The sequence below is a fragment of the Antechinus flavipes genome, chromosome 2 (genome assembly GCF_016432865.1).
Source record: "Antechinus flavipes isolate AdamAnt ecotype Samford, QLD, Australia chromosome 2, AdamAnt_v2, whole genome shotgun sequence".
NCBI classification, from domain to species: domain Eukaryota; kingdom Metazoa; phylum Chordata; class Mammalia; order Dasyuromorphia; family Dasyuridae; genus Antechinus; species Antechinus flavipes.
This window is the reverse complement of record NC_067399.1, coordinates 101,873,352-101,885,870: the sequence shown is the minus strand read 5'-3', so window position 1 is coordinate 101,885,870 and position 12,519 is coordinate 101,873,352. Positions and strand designations below refer to the sequence as shown.

The window sequence follows — 12,519 nt, the reverse complement described above, 5'->3', positions numbered from 1 at the left end:
GCTTTATTAGTTTAATTTGTTTATCTTATTTTTAATTTTCAAAATGTCTTCTGTTCTTTTTTGGAATAAAATTATGAAATTCAAGAGTAGAAGAAACATATATTACAAATTCTAAACATGGCTTTGATAATAAATGAACTTAGATATTTATTGCTTTGGTTTTCTAATTATATAGCAAAGTCAATGTATCTCTTAAGGCTGTTGCAGGGATCATGTACGATACTTTTCTATTTTTATTTCTTATTCTCAATAAGGAAAATAAGGGGAATTTTTAGATGTCAAGGGGATAAATGGACAAGAAAATGATTATCTTTTCTACTATAGGTGTTCTAAGAATCAGTACTGCAAAGTTTGCCCAATTCTTTCTGCTATGAAGGAGAATTATAAATGTAATTACGAACTGCCTACTGAATCCATGTTTGCAATATCTCTCTTATATATGCCCTTATCCCTCGAACACACTTACCACTCTGGTACAAATTTTTAATAACTTATATTTGTGGCAAGGAACTGGAAACTGAGTGGATGACTATCAGTTGGAGAATGGCTGAATAAGTTATGGTATATGAATGTTATGGAATATTATTGTTCTATAAGAAACGATCAGCAGAATGATTTCAGAGAGCCCTAGAGAGACTTACAGGAACTGATGCTAAGTGAAGTGAGTAGAACCAAAAGAATACTATACACAGCAACAATGAGATTATGTGATGATCAACTCTGATGGACTTGGCTCTTTTCAACAATGAGGTAATTCAGGCCAGTTCCCATAGACTTGTGATGAAGAGAGTCATCTGCACCCAGAGAGAGAGAGAACTGTGGGGACTGAGTGTGGATCACAATATAGTTTTTTTCACCTTTTTTGTTATTGTTGTTTTTTTCCCCCTCATTTTTTTTGATCTGATTTTTCTTGTGCAGCATGATAATTGTGGAAATATGTACAGAAGAACTGCACATGTTTAACGTATTGGATTACTTGCTGTCTAGGTGAGGGGGAAGAAGGGAGAAAGATATGAAACACAAGATTTTGCAAGTGTGAATACTGAAAACTATTTTTGCATGTATTTTGAAAAATAAAAAAAAGCATTTATTAGAAATAAAAAAAAGAGACAAAGAAGTCAGTGAGATAAAGAGACAGAGAGACAAAGAGACTGAGAGAGAATGTGTATACCAGTGTGATGGATTTGCTTCTCTCTAAGTCATGGCCCCAGAGTGAACTCCTAATTTTATCTGCACTACCTTGAATTATATCTTATTGTTCACAAATGAGAGTTATGGAGAGAGGCAATGACAGGAGCACAATAGCACAATTACTGCCCAGTCAATCAAAACAGAGGCCCTATTGATGGTAGGTTAATGGAATCAAATCACTTCTTTAGATTATGGGTTCCTTTTTTCTTTATAAAGGGGATCTATTTTCTTTTTAAAAATAGAACTGTAGTTTAGCATAATTGTTTTTCATTTGTATTCCTACATATTTGGTTTCATCCAATTAAAAAAAAATATTATGCAAAAGGGAAAAACAAAAAAATTCATGCCCGGACTATTAATAGCCTGATGGTGGGTCTGTCTACCTCAAGTCTCTTCCCATTCCAATCTATTTTGCATTTAGCCACTAAGGTGATTTTCCTAAAGCAGAGCTCTGACCATGTTACCCTCAATTTAATAAATTCCAGTGGCTCTTTATTATCTCCAGAATCATACAAAATGCTCTGCTTGGCATTTAAAGCCTTTCATAACTCAGCCCACTCCTACTTTTCCAGGCTTCTTACATCTGACTCCCTACCACATAAACTCTGATTCAGTGACAGTGACCCCTCTGGGTTCTATGAACTGTTTCACGAACAAGGTGTCTCTCTTTCAGCTCCTGGCATGTTCATTGGCTGTTCCCCATGTTTGGAATTTTCTCCCTCCTTATCTCCTCACTTTTGGCTTCACTGACTTCAAATCCGAACCAAAATCCCATCTTTTATAGGAAGATTCTCAATCCCTCAATTTTAGTGCCTTCCTTTTAAAAATTATTTTCATTTAACTTGCATATGTTTGTCTATGTTATTTTGCTTGTTATCTCCTCCAAAAGGACAGGGAATGTCGTCAGCCTTTATTATTGTTATTTTTTTAATCTTCAAAAGTGAATAAACTGTGGTGCTTGAATGTTTACTGGTGTAATGTTTACTTCTTGAGAATAGGGACTATTACCCTCCATCTCTCTTTCCCCCTTCCCCTGATTTCTTTTCAGAGAAAGGAAAGTTAAAGTAATTTTAGAAGGGTTTCCTATTTAGAATGGGATATAGATATGAGCGAGTATTTTTAAAATTGCGCTGATTTTGGGGAAAAACTGACAGTTAGCTGGTGCTCTAAGTGGAATGGTGGGCTTCTAATTAAATAATCCTGAATTCCTTTCTTAGAATAAAGTAGCTATATAATCCTGGTAAATTACTTAACCTTTCAGATTCAATCAATTAATCAACCAACATTTATTAAGTGCCTATTGTATACTAGTCTCTGCACTCAACAAGCTTGCAGTCTAATGGGGGGGGGGGACAACATGCAAACAAATATAAAACAAGCTATTGTCAGTATAAACAGGAAGTAATTAACAGAGGGAAGAGGCAAGAATTAAGGGAGTTGGGGAAGACTTCTTGTTAAAAAAAGTAGGCAGAGCAGAAGAGAGAATGAACATTCCAGGTATGGAGAAAGCTGGAGAAATTTGTACAATGAGGGAGCCTCTAAGATCTTTTAAGACTGTTATTCTATGAAAAGTTTCTTTTGGAATGAAAATATAGTCTAGATGCTCCTTGTGTAGACAGCCCAAAGATTTGATTTAGATTCTAGACTTGATCCAAGATTGAATTCATGACATCTGTTATACTTACCCCAAGAATGTACTGGCAGGAATGAGGCTCTAACATATATACAGTAACAGCATGAGGTGATTCTGATTCTTTACATCTAAAATAAACACATACAAAATATACTATAAACTATACATTTATGCTTGTTTTAAGCTATAAAATAAACCACAGAGGCAGGTAGGTGGCACAATGGATAGAGCACTAGCCTTTAAGTCAGGAGGACCTGAGTTCAAATTTGGCCTCAGACACTTAACATTTTGTATCTATGTGTCCCTGGGCAAATCACTTAATCCCAATTGCCTCAAAAAAAACCCAAACCAAACCAAACCAAACCCCTCAAAAGGGTTTTAAATTAGGGGGAAAAAAAAAAGGAATGATCTTTCATTTCCAAAATATATAGAGAATTGACTCTAATTTATAAGATATCAAGCCATTCTCCAATTGATAAATGGTCAAAGGATATGAACAGACAATTCTCAGATGAAGAAATTGAAACTATTTCTAGCCATATGAAAAGATGCTCCAAGTCATTATTAATCAGAGAAATGCAAATTAAGACAACTCTGAGATACCACTACACACCTGCCAGATTGGCTAGAATGATAGGGAAAGATAATGCGGAATGTTAGAGGGGATGTGGGAAACAGGGACATTAATACATTGTTGGTGGAATTGTGAATATATCCAACCATTCTGGAGAGTATTTGGACTATGCTCAAAAAGTTATCAAACTGTGCATACCCTTTGATCCAGCAGTGTTTCTACTGGGCTTATATCCCAAAGAGATTTTAAAGAAGGGAAAGAGACCTGTATGTGCCAAAATGTTTGTGGCAGCCCTGTTTGTAGTGGCCAGAAACTGGAAATTGAATGGATGCTCATCAATTGGAGAATGGCTGAATAAATTGTGGTATATGAATGTTATGGAATATTATTGTTCTGTAAGGAATGACCAGGAGGATGATTTCAGAAAGGCCTGGAGAGACTTACATGAACTGATGCTGAGTGAAAATGAGCAGGACCAGGAGATCATTATATACTTCAACAACAATACTATATGATGATCAATTCTGATGGACGTGGCCATCTTCAACAATGGAATCTTCAGTTCCAATAAAGCAGTAATGAATTGTACCAGCTACACCCAGCAAAAGAACTCTGGGAGATGACTACGAACCACTACATAGCATTTCCAATCCCTCTATTTTTGTCCGCCTACATTTTTTATTTCCTTCACAGGCTAATCGTACCCTATTTCAAAGTCCAACTCTTTTTGTACAGCAAATTAACTGTTTGGACATGTATAGATATGTTGTATCTAACTTATACTTTAACATATTTAACATGTATTGGTCAACCTGCCATCTGGGGGAGGGGTGGGGGGAAGGAGGGGAAAAATTGGAACAAAAGGTTTGGCAATTGTCAATGCTATAAAATTATCCATGCATATAACTTGTAACTAAAAAAATATTAAAAAGAAAAAAAAAAATATATATATATGTGAAGGGGGGGATAGCTAAGTAGTGCAGTGGATAGAGCACCAGTACTGAAATCAGGAGGAACCGAGTTCAAATCTGGACTCACTTAACACTTCTTAGCTGTGTGACCCTGGGCAAGTCACATAATCCCAATTGCCTCAGGGGGATACACACACACACACACACACACACACACACACGTGTATGTGTGTGTGTGTGTGTGTGTGTGTGTGTGTGTATAAAAAAATATGGAGGATGACTCAAATGTTAGACTTACTTTAGTTTTACAGTGACGTGTCTTGGTTTGTCAGTTAAATCACAAATATCTCCATTCCCATAAAAATGTGATACCATCCTACCAATAGAGAAGAAAACAAGTGTTGTTAAAGTGAAGGAAAGGAGGACAGTTTTGAACTAGTATAATATTTAGCTTACAAAGTATATTTTAAAAGAAAAAGACTGCCTTATAAAGTGGATTTTAAAAGAAAAAATTAGCATTAGACCAGATTTTTCTGAATTTATCCATTTTGTCATTTCTTAAGGCACAATAACATTCCTTATATATTTTTATCATAACTTGTCTAGCTATTTTCCAATTGATGGGCACTTCCTTAGTTTTCAGTACTTTTCTATACTAAAAATAACTGCTTTACAGAACCAGATCACTGTACATGGCAACATCAATTATTATGCAATGATCAATTGTGATGAACGTGACTCCTTCCAATAATGAGATGATTGAATCGCCCAATTCCAATGATCTTGTGACAAAGAGAGCCATCTACATCCAGAGAGAGGACTGGGGAACTGAGTGTGGATCACAACATAACATTCTCACTCTTTTTAATGTTGTTCGCTTGCATTTTGTTTTCTTACTCATTTTCTTTGCTTTTTGATCTGATTTGTCTTGTGCAATGAGAGAATCATATAAATATAGACATATTGAATTTAAAATCTATTTTAACATGTATAACATATATTGGATTGCTTACCATCTAGGGGAAGGGGTGAGCGAAAGGAGGGGAAAATTCTGAAACAAGGCTGTGCAAGGTTCAATGCTGAAAAAATTATCTGTGCATATGTTTTGAAAATAAAAAACTTTAAACAAAGAAAAAAAGTACTGCTACAAATATTTTTGTACATAGGATTCCTTTTCCATTTTCTTAGGTGTGACCCGGGCAAGTCACTTGAACTCTCCCAGTCTCAGTTTCTGCATCTAAAAAATGGGGATAACAATAGTATCTACCTCACAGGCTTGATGTGAGGATCAAATGAAATATAACTGTAAAGTACTTTACAAATCTAAAAGTACATGAGAAGAGAAAGAGAAATAGTTCCATTCAAAGTGACTACAGATGTACAAATATATGGGAGTCTACCTACAGTGAATCATCTTCAACCTTTGTGCTGGCTGGAGGCTGAAGTACAAACCTTTAGATTCAGAGACATTTGGGAGGAGCTAGAGGCAGAAGCTGGCAGAGGCAAAGGACTAGCAGCAGGAGCTCTTGCCACCAAGGAGAGAGATAGGCCTCTAAGAAAACTAATCAGGCCCAAGGAAGGAGACAAGACTTTGAAAGAGACAATAAAGGATTTTGACTTTAATACCTGCCTGCATTTGGGCTAAGTACACTGAACTGAAACGAAGGCTGTTCCCAGAAGCCCCCCAAGAAACCTGCTCCTAGAGAACATTACACTTTAGAGAAGAACATTACACCCAGCTGTGCACTAACAATCCCCTGGGTATGTTATATGTGTTTTTAGAAAATGTCTGAAGAATGAACTGATCTCCAGTCTTCTTGACTCCAAATCTAGTGTCCTGCTATGCCACCTAAATATACAAAAAGGCTAATGATACTTGTGGGTTTACTTTATATTCTGTTACTTTACAGAAGTTACTTTTTCATTCTGGGGGTGGTTAAATCTCTAGGATTTTCTAAGTAAACCATTGTTTCTGTAAAAATCCTAATTTTTTTCTTCTCTGTTCTCTCAATTTTTTTCTTATGCTATTGGCAGACCTAGTAATTCTATATCAAGTAACTAAATGGTGATAATGGACTTTCTTGCTTTATACCTGATCTTACTGGAAGGGCCACCAGTGTTTCTGCATTGTATTTTAAATAAACATGACTTTTTAAAAAAATAAATATGACTTAGTAATAAAAAGTTCATTTATTTTCAAAGCATTATGGGGCAAAATGCTGAGTTTGAAAAGCTGAACAATCAATGTTCAAATTCTGTCTCTCCAAATAACTAACTACCTGTGACCCTGGACAAGTCATTTAACTTCTCTAGGCAGCTAGGTGACATGGGGATCAAGGGCTGGGCTGGAGCCAGAAAGAGCCGAGTTCAAATCCAGCCTCAGACACTTACTGTGTTAGCCTGGACAAGTCACTTAACCCTGTTTGCTTCAGTTTCCTCATCTGCAAAATGGGGATAATAATAGCACTGATTTACCAGGGTTGTTGTGAGGATCAAAGAAGACAGAAGTTGAAAAAACTTAGCATAACACAAAATAACTAATATAAATTTTAACTGTTATTCTTGCTACTGTTGTTTAATTCACAAAAAAAAGTTTAAGATCTCATATCCTGTTTTTGTTAATTTATATAATATCCTTTTAAAACTTTATTAAGTTTACTTACCAGCTCAAGTTAGACAACAACTTACAATTCAAATCATACATCCATATGAAAAAGAAAAAACAAAAAGGTTTATACTATTATACTTATGACTAAAAAGCCAGATTTCTAACAAGCTAGAAAATGTAGCACTTTCAGAAACCAGAGACTTTCAATCTAATCAACTCCTAGAGCCTAAGAGGCAAAAAAAAGAAAATGCAGTAAAAAAAATTCGATTTCTGCCATATTGTAGCTGGAGACCAACGGGAAGAACAAGTTATGAAATTTGATGATCAAGGGAGATCAGTTAAGGTATAGGACACCCCTATTAAAAGAGGAAAACGTATGGGACCCTCACTATAACACTGCTATTAAGCAGAGAAGTCTTCTGGACACAGTTTAAAGGAATATAGTTAGGAGACACCAGGGCAGCCACATATTAGTCTGTGTTTTGGAGATTCTAATATAACATAAAATCCTAAGTGAGAAATTAGAAATCTTGAGGTTGCAAATGAAAACATTCCTACTTTCAACATCAACCTCTGATTTTCCTTTTTTCTTCTTTGAATTTACCTAACTATTTGTGTACCGTCGTCTCGGAGAAGAAAAGCTCTAGCAGTGTTCTTCTTTGCCCATTCAATATGCTCTTCTTTGTTCCATGTTCCCACAATCACAGATGTTTTTCCACTTTCCTTATCCTAGAATATGGAAAAATGCTTATGATAGGTTTTACATTTGGAAATATCACATTTATATTGATGAGTTGTATCCTTTTTTTCTTACTGGCTTTGATCATTAGTCCTATATTGACAACTATCTATTGAATAAATCCATCAGAGAGCCATTCCTAAAACTTAATACATCCAAAATTTACCATCTTTATTCTGAATTAAATGCCCTTTTCAAATTATTTTTTCATTAATGGTATTACCAGTCTGCTAGTCATCCAGACTATAAACAATTCTCTGACTTCTTGGATACTATCTTCTTCGATGTTTACTAGTATTGTCACTTACTTTGAAACATCATCTCTAAAATCTGCCTCTCCCTCTCCAGTTTTATTGATATGTAAGAAATTGTAATGAAGTGGGGGGAAGCACTGACTTAGGACAATTCACTAAATCCACTAAATGTGTAGCTTCGGGGATATCACTTTACCTATTGGAACAATCTACTTTAAAGTACAGTTTTCAGAGTCCAATGATAGATACAATTAATGTAAAGAGCTCAGTATAAGTACAACTGATTTGAGAATAGTAATTATCTCCTAAGTGGCCCCTCTTCCTTCCAATCCTCCTGTAGATACAATCACAGAATTTTGGAGTTGGAAGGGACCCGAGTGATGTTAAGAGGTCCCCTGAACTTGTCTTCTTGAGTTCCTATATTTTCCAGAAACATTGGTCCTAGAATATGCAGGAGGCCCTGAATGTGTCAAAGACAAAGTCTGCTCTGAGCTGACAAACCCTGTTATTTGCACCCCTCTTGAGATTTCCTTTAAGTCCTTGGGAGTCAAATCAGTTAGAAAGGTTCAGTATGAACCAGACTAAGAAACTTTATGCAGCTGGGATCTTTGTAGATAAGCAAACCATTCTAGCTCCATAGTCTAGTAGTTCCCAAGGGAAAGAATATGACTTTTGCCATAGCCTTTTTCTTCTCTTTTGGGAACGGATTAATCTTTTCCCCACTCCTACTGCTCTTTTCCTCTTCTCATGTCACTTCCATTTAGGAAGAGACTGATGATCTTTTTTATCCCTTTGTTGTAATTTCATAAATAAGCAAGCTTCTGTTTGGACTATGAACCCCTTGCATCTGTATAGGAATTCTACATTCATGTTTATTTCTCTTGTAATAAATCCAGTTGTATGAATGTCTCACAAACTTTTGAGACACACACAGATAAACACACACACAATTAACTAATAGTAGCCAATAGTACAATCCAGATCTAAATAAGAAGCACTCCACTATATACCTAACATGGTCATTCAACACTGACAATCCCAAATGAAGGGGTCGTCCATTAATTCCTGAGGCAGCCTATTTCGCTTTTGGCTATTTAGAATTGTTTGGATACAAAAATATTTACATTGCCAATCTAATATTCTTAAGGTACTTGATTTTATCATGCTGCTTTTCTAGTTAAACATCTTCAATAGTTTTCTAATTCCTAAAGAACAAAGTCCAAATTCCTCAGCCTAAAATTCAAGGCCCTTTATAACTTGGCCCTTTGTAACCTGATATCAGCCAACTTTCCCACTATTATCAACTATTCCTTCAGATACCAGCCAAACTAGTTTCCATATCATTCACTAAACAAATCATACTCATTTGTAACATCAAGTCTTTACTCATATCATTTGCCTTACTCTGGATACCCTTTGTCAAAGTCTTCTTATTTAAATTCTATCTATCCTTGACTTTTTAGCTCTCATCCCATCTCTTCTATAATTCCATGCCTAATTGATCCAATCCACTTTTATATCTCATTCTCTAAACTTTGCTATTATTGTTGATATCACTTTTTGTCACTTAAAGGCTCAATACTCATTAAATACAACTTTGTATTATTTTAGTGCTTTAATCAGCACACACTTGCTAATTTGATGAATAACTCAATAAAAAATAGTAGGTCAATGTTTTATTTGTCTGGGATGGTTTAAATATGGGCCTCTTTAAAGTTAAGGGGATAAGGAATAGGTGGCCTCTATCTCCCCTTCCAAACAAAAAGTTATTCTGAATTTAATATTAAAAAGAGGACTGTACATGAAACTGCAGATCTTCATTATGTACAGCTTGCTTTTCTTAGAAAATATATAATAAACTCACTCTGTAGCCTTCAAAGTCTGTCTATGTTTCTTTCTGGCTTTTGTTCTGCTTTTTTTTTTTTTTTAAGATACTTCAATGAGTCTATGATTTTTCTTCTCTGCTTTTCTCCTTTCATTCCTACCGTAACCATATAATCCCTTGTTCACCCACTCCTCTTCATATAGGATGGGGGAAGGGAATGGATCTTCCTAAAAATTTTAAGACACCTTGCCTAAGCTAGGAAAAGAGCAGACCTAAACTCTAAAAATCCTTCTCCTTCAACCCTGCCTCTGTGAGAGACTGCCCCAGGGAATCAGATAAAGTGGTTTACCTAGGTGGGGCTGGTTGAGTCTAAAGCTAAAGAATTCCAACCCTATTCAAATGTAGATCTTCCATTAAATTCAACTCAAGCAGTACTCAGCCCCATCAAGAGCAACTCCCAGCTGTAGCCAACTAGAGCTGTCCCAGCCCCCACTAAGACATTCAAGATAAAAGAACCAAACTAAAACTCTCTCTTTGCTGAGGTTCCAAACATGCCAGCTCCATGCTTGGGATGCCAAGGAGCCTCGGTCCACTGGAATATTCTTTCCAGTGCCACCCTCTCTTTAACCTCACCTATTTTCCTTAACCAGACTTTATGCCTCTCTGTCAGGATTTATAACTTCACTTCCAATGCCCATAATAAATCTCTTATCAATTTAGGTTTTTGGGTCTACAAATTCTTTTACAGAGAACCTCTGGACCGCCAGAAGGACGTCCTCAAAACTCCCTATCCTTAGGGTTGCAGCAGACCCAAACCTCTCCATTTGGTTCCCTGAACCCCCGGACCTGCCACTAGACCATGTCATTTAACTCTGTGACCACCAGAAATCCTAATCTCACTTTGGTTCCCTAAATCTAAACCTTATCAATTCCACATAAAATTGTTTTTTATCATTAGAGAAGTATTTTCTTCCCTTATCCACACTTTCCTGGATTAATTTAAAAAAAAAAAACTTTTTTATCTTAGTAATACCACAAAAGCCCCAGAAGAGGAAAATACTATATAACACAGAAAAGGTTGAAACATAAAAAGCTGCCATCTTGAATGAAATTTATTTCCCCTGAATACTTACCCCCTAGTTCCTTCTCTCAAATTCCAATGGTTACTTACTGACTATGGGATAAAAATATAAACTCCTCTGTTTAACTTTTAAATCCCTTCACAATCCAGCCCCAATCTATCTTTTTTATCCTCATTATCCATTTATCCTCTATGGTTCTGGCAAGTTATTCTACTCTCTGTGCTTGCACCTCATAAACACTTATAAATATTCTATCAATCAATCAATCTATTTTTCTATTTTGTATTCCCTGATGTAATATAATATAAGCTTTTTGAACAAAGTAATTTTTTTTTTTGGTCATTGTATCTTCAATACTTAATATACTTGGCACAGTGGGTGCTTAACAAAATATAAAATACAATAGAAGGGATAATAACTAATTTAAAAACTTTTCACTTTTTTCAAATGAAATAATGTATATAAAACAATAGCAATTTTAATGGTTTACAAATATAATTATAGTCCAACTATAGTAATTATTGGTATCATGACTTTAATGAATATGATGGCTCTATTTTCAGAGTAAATAGCTTGGTTACCCAGATTAATTAACTATGCTGACATTTTAGCTTCCTATTTCATCTGTTTGCAAAGAGTGTTTACAAATTTACCTCTTTTGGGCCTCATAACAACAGTTAAAGCTAGCTATAATAGCTAACATTTATACAATGCTTACTTATATGCAAAGTCCTGTACTAAGTGCCTACAATTATTATTTCATTTGATCTTTAACATAACATAATAACATAATCCTGAACAGTAGATGCTATTATTATCCACATTTTAAAGATGAGAAAACTAAGGCAAAAAGAGGTTAAGTGGCTTGCCCAAAGTTAAACAGCCAGTAACTATCTATGGCTGCTTTTTGCAAGTGTGATGCAGGTCTTTCTGCCTCTAGGCTTGGTGCTCTATCCACAGTCCCACCTACCTGCCCTTATATGTAAGATGGGTATTATCATTTTTATTTTGTTACTAAGCAAACTAAGCTTAGAGAGAGTGACTTGCCCTTGTCATGTATCCAATCAGAAGCAAAATTTGAAGCCAAGTCCTCTTGGTTCCAACTCCATCCCTTTATCCATTACAATTCAATGCTCAATGGATGATAGTAAGCTTAGACACCAGGTAAACATAAAATTTTCATTCTCACACATAAAATCAATTTTATATGCTTATAGTGATAAATGATGCTAAGAACAAATTTTAAAGTAACTGGCTCAAAATTAAAAGCCAGACCTTCATCTTTCAGACTTTATAGATGATCTAATCAGCTTTTTCCAATGATATCAATTGTTTCATAAAATTAATAAACAAGCAAAAACTCTTTATCTGTGGTATAATAATATAAATACTATTCCATACCTCATGGTATTGATGCACATGTTTTCCATAGCAAAATTCGTATTTCCACCAACCTACACCCTAAGAGATAGTTAAAAAAAAAAAAAAAGTTAATAACAATTCCAAGGTTCTCTCAGTATAGCTGAGAGACAGAATGAAATCAATTCTACTTACACTGTAGAAGAGATGTTCAACAAAATGTTTTTCCATTATGGAAATATGACAATAAAGGATGTGAACACAGACAAGAATATAGTTCATGAAGGAAATATCGACAATATTAAACCAGAATGCATCTTCCTTGTTTTCTTCTCATTTTTAA

General features: G+C 35.2%; 1 protein-coding gene across 3 annotated transcripts in view; it reads right to left on the bottom strand.

The window, feature by feature from the left end:
- The window catches only part of ERLEC1 (endoplasmic reticulum lectin 1), a 37,475-nt gene that overhangs the window by 3,386 nt on the left and 21,570 nt on the right, over positions 1-12,519 (bottom strand). For 2 of the 3 annotated variants that reach the window (XM_051975264.1, XM_051975266.1), the window contains exons 10-13: positions 12,219-12,278; positions 7,522-7,646; positions 4,608-4,685; positions 2,877-2,952 (exon numbers count right to left, since the gene is read on the bottom strand). In XM_051975264.1, coding sequence (XP_051831224.1) covers positions 2,877-2,952; positions 4,608-4,685; positions 7,522-7,646; positions 12,219-12,278 — 339 coding nt within the window. The remainder of the gene's footprint in view (positions 1-2,876; positions 2,953-4,607; positions 4,686-7,521; positions 7,647-12,218; positions 12,279-12,519) is intronic. The other variant, XM_051975265.1, reaches the window with a different exon arrangement.